At 55.7% G+C, this 1668-nt stretch overlaps 1 protein-coding gene across 1 annotated transcript in view; it reads right to left on the bottom strand.

Moving 5' to 3' along the window:
- LOC119301677 (probable monogalactosyldiacylglycerol synthase 1, chloroplastic) overlaps positions 1-1662 on the bottom strand; it is an 8234-nt gene extending 6572 nt beyond the window's left edge. The window contains exon 1 of the mRNA XM_037578668.1: positions 1339-1662. Coding sequence (XP_037434565.1) covers positions 1339-1638 — 300 coding nt within the window. The 5' untranslated portion in view covers positions 1639-1662. The remainder of the gene's footprint in view (positions 1-1338) is intronic.
- Positions 1663-1668: the final 6 nt, after the last annotated feature.

Here is a 1668-nt window from a genome sequence, read left to right as displayed (position 1 = left end):
TCCAGCGCCTCCTTCGCGGCGAATCGCACGACCTCCACCTCGCAGAGAGCCTTAGCCGACGGCCAAAGTGCGTTGTACGGCTCGCCGAAGCGGTGGCTCCCGCCGCTGCGGAAGAGGACGCGCGGTTGCGATGCTCACGGTGCCACAGCTCGACGGCGTGGCCGCTGGAGCTGCCGGCCTCCGCGTCGTGCCGGCCACACTTGCGCGGCGGCGACACGCAGCGGCCCACACATCCAGCGCCTCCTCTGCGGCCTTCGCCCGACATTGCTCACTGGAGCTACGCGAAAACGGTGGCAGAAAAGAAGAGGAAAGCGGCGGAGGGGAAGGAACGCGGCAGAGCTAGATGTGAGACGGGAACCCTAAGTCGCCCCCCTCCCCGTACATATAGCGGCTGGAGGGGGCGATTTGCGGGCCGCCCGTATAGTATTTACAGGCTGCTGCAAATTTGGCATACCTATTCCCGGATACACTATCCCGCCCGTAAATATATGGGCTGGTGGCGGGATAGTGCACCTGCTAAACATGCTCTAACAAGTTAAAGAATAATTTGGGAACAAGGAGTCAAGTGCAGGAAAGAAGGGCTCCAAAATCAAACTACGTGAGAAATGGACATCTGCACAGGGCTACCGGCAAAGCGTAGTGGTACCGGTCTAACTGAGGTTTGACCCATAAGCAGCATCAAAAAGGGGGGCCCAATCCACTTTCTCGGTCACGTTTCTCCTTACCCCAACTTCATGTCTTCTACCAGTTACACAAATGCAAACGTGAGATCCGTAATAGCCACAATTAGGTTGAGTGGATATCTCCCCAGAACTGTGTAACAACATCAAGTCTCGTGTCTGAAAATGTACGTCACTTCTGTACAACATATGAACGAATTAAGCAAGAATTTTGCAATGAACACACCCCAAAGTTGCATTTGACTCTCTCAAGAAAAAAAGGTTTCACCATCCTATCTAAACTCACCCCTGATAGTCTAGCTAGCGCATGATAGCAAGAATTTTGCAATGAACGCACCCCAAAGTTGCATTTGACTTTCTCAAGAAAAAAATGTTTCACCATCCTATCTAAAGTCACCCTGATAGTCTAGCTAGCGCATGATTTGCTGTAACAATTTGCCATCGTGAGCACATACCTAACCAGGGTAGCACGCAACTACCATACCAATAGTATCATATCACCAAAACTACTCCGACCAAGTTGCAACAAGCTGCATTGTGCATGTTAAGTATTGCTACAGTATAACATGGAACGGGAGCCTAGCAAGCAACAGGTACAGACGTATCATCCAATCCTGAAATTAAACGGGCGAACCCCGCAAGACGAAGCAAACCGAACCTGGTAGTCGTCGCCATACTCCTGGGCAAAAGCGGCCTTGATGGCCTCGGCGGACGCGCGATGGCCGCCGCCCGTGTCGCTCATGAGGATCAACACCTTCTTGGGCGCCTCGGCCCGCGCCACCCCTTCCTCCTCAGCCGCCCCATCGGCGCCCCCACCACCCCCTCCCCCGCCGCCCCCTCCATTCCCTCCCCCGCATCCGCCCCCGCCGCCTCCGACGGCCGAACCGAGGGACGCGAACCCGAGCGGCGCGATTTGGTTCCCGTGCAGCCGCACGAAGCGCGCGAACTCGCCCCACATGTGGTGGAGCCGCGACGCGGCGGTGGAGAC

The sequence above is a fragment of the Triticum dicoccoides genome, chromosome 5A (assembly GCF_002162155.2).
Source record: "Triticum dicoccoides isolate Atlit2015 ecotype Zavitan chromosome 5A, WEW_v2.0, whole genome shotgun sequence".
In the NCBI taxonomy this organism is placed as follows: Eukaryota; Viridiplantae; Streptophyta; class Magnoliopsida; order Poales; family Poaceae; genus Triticum; species Triticum dicoccoides.
The sequence above is the reverse complement of the archived record's forward strand: the minus strand, read 5'-3'. Positions and strand labels throughout refer to the sequence as shown.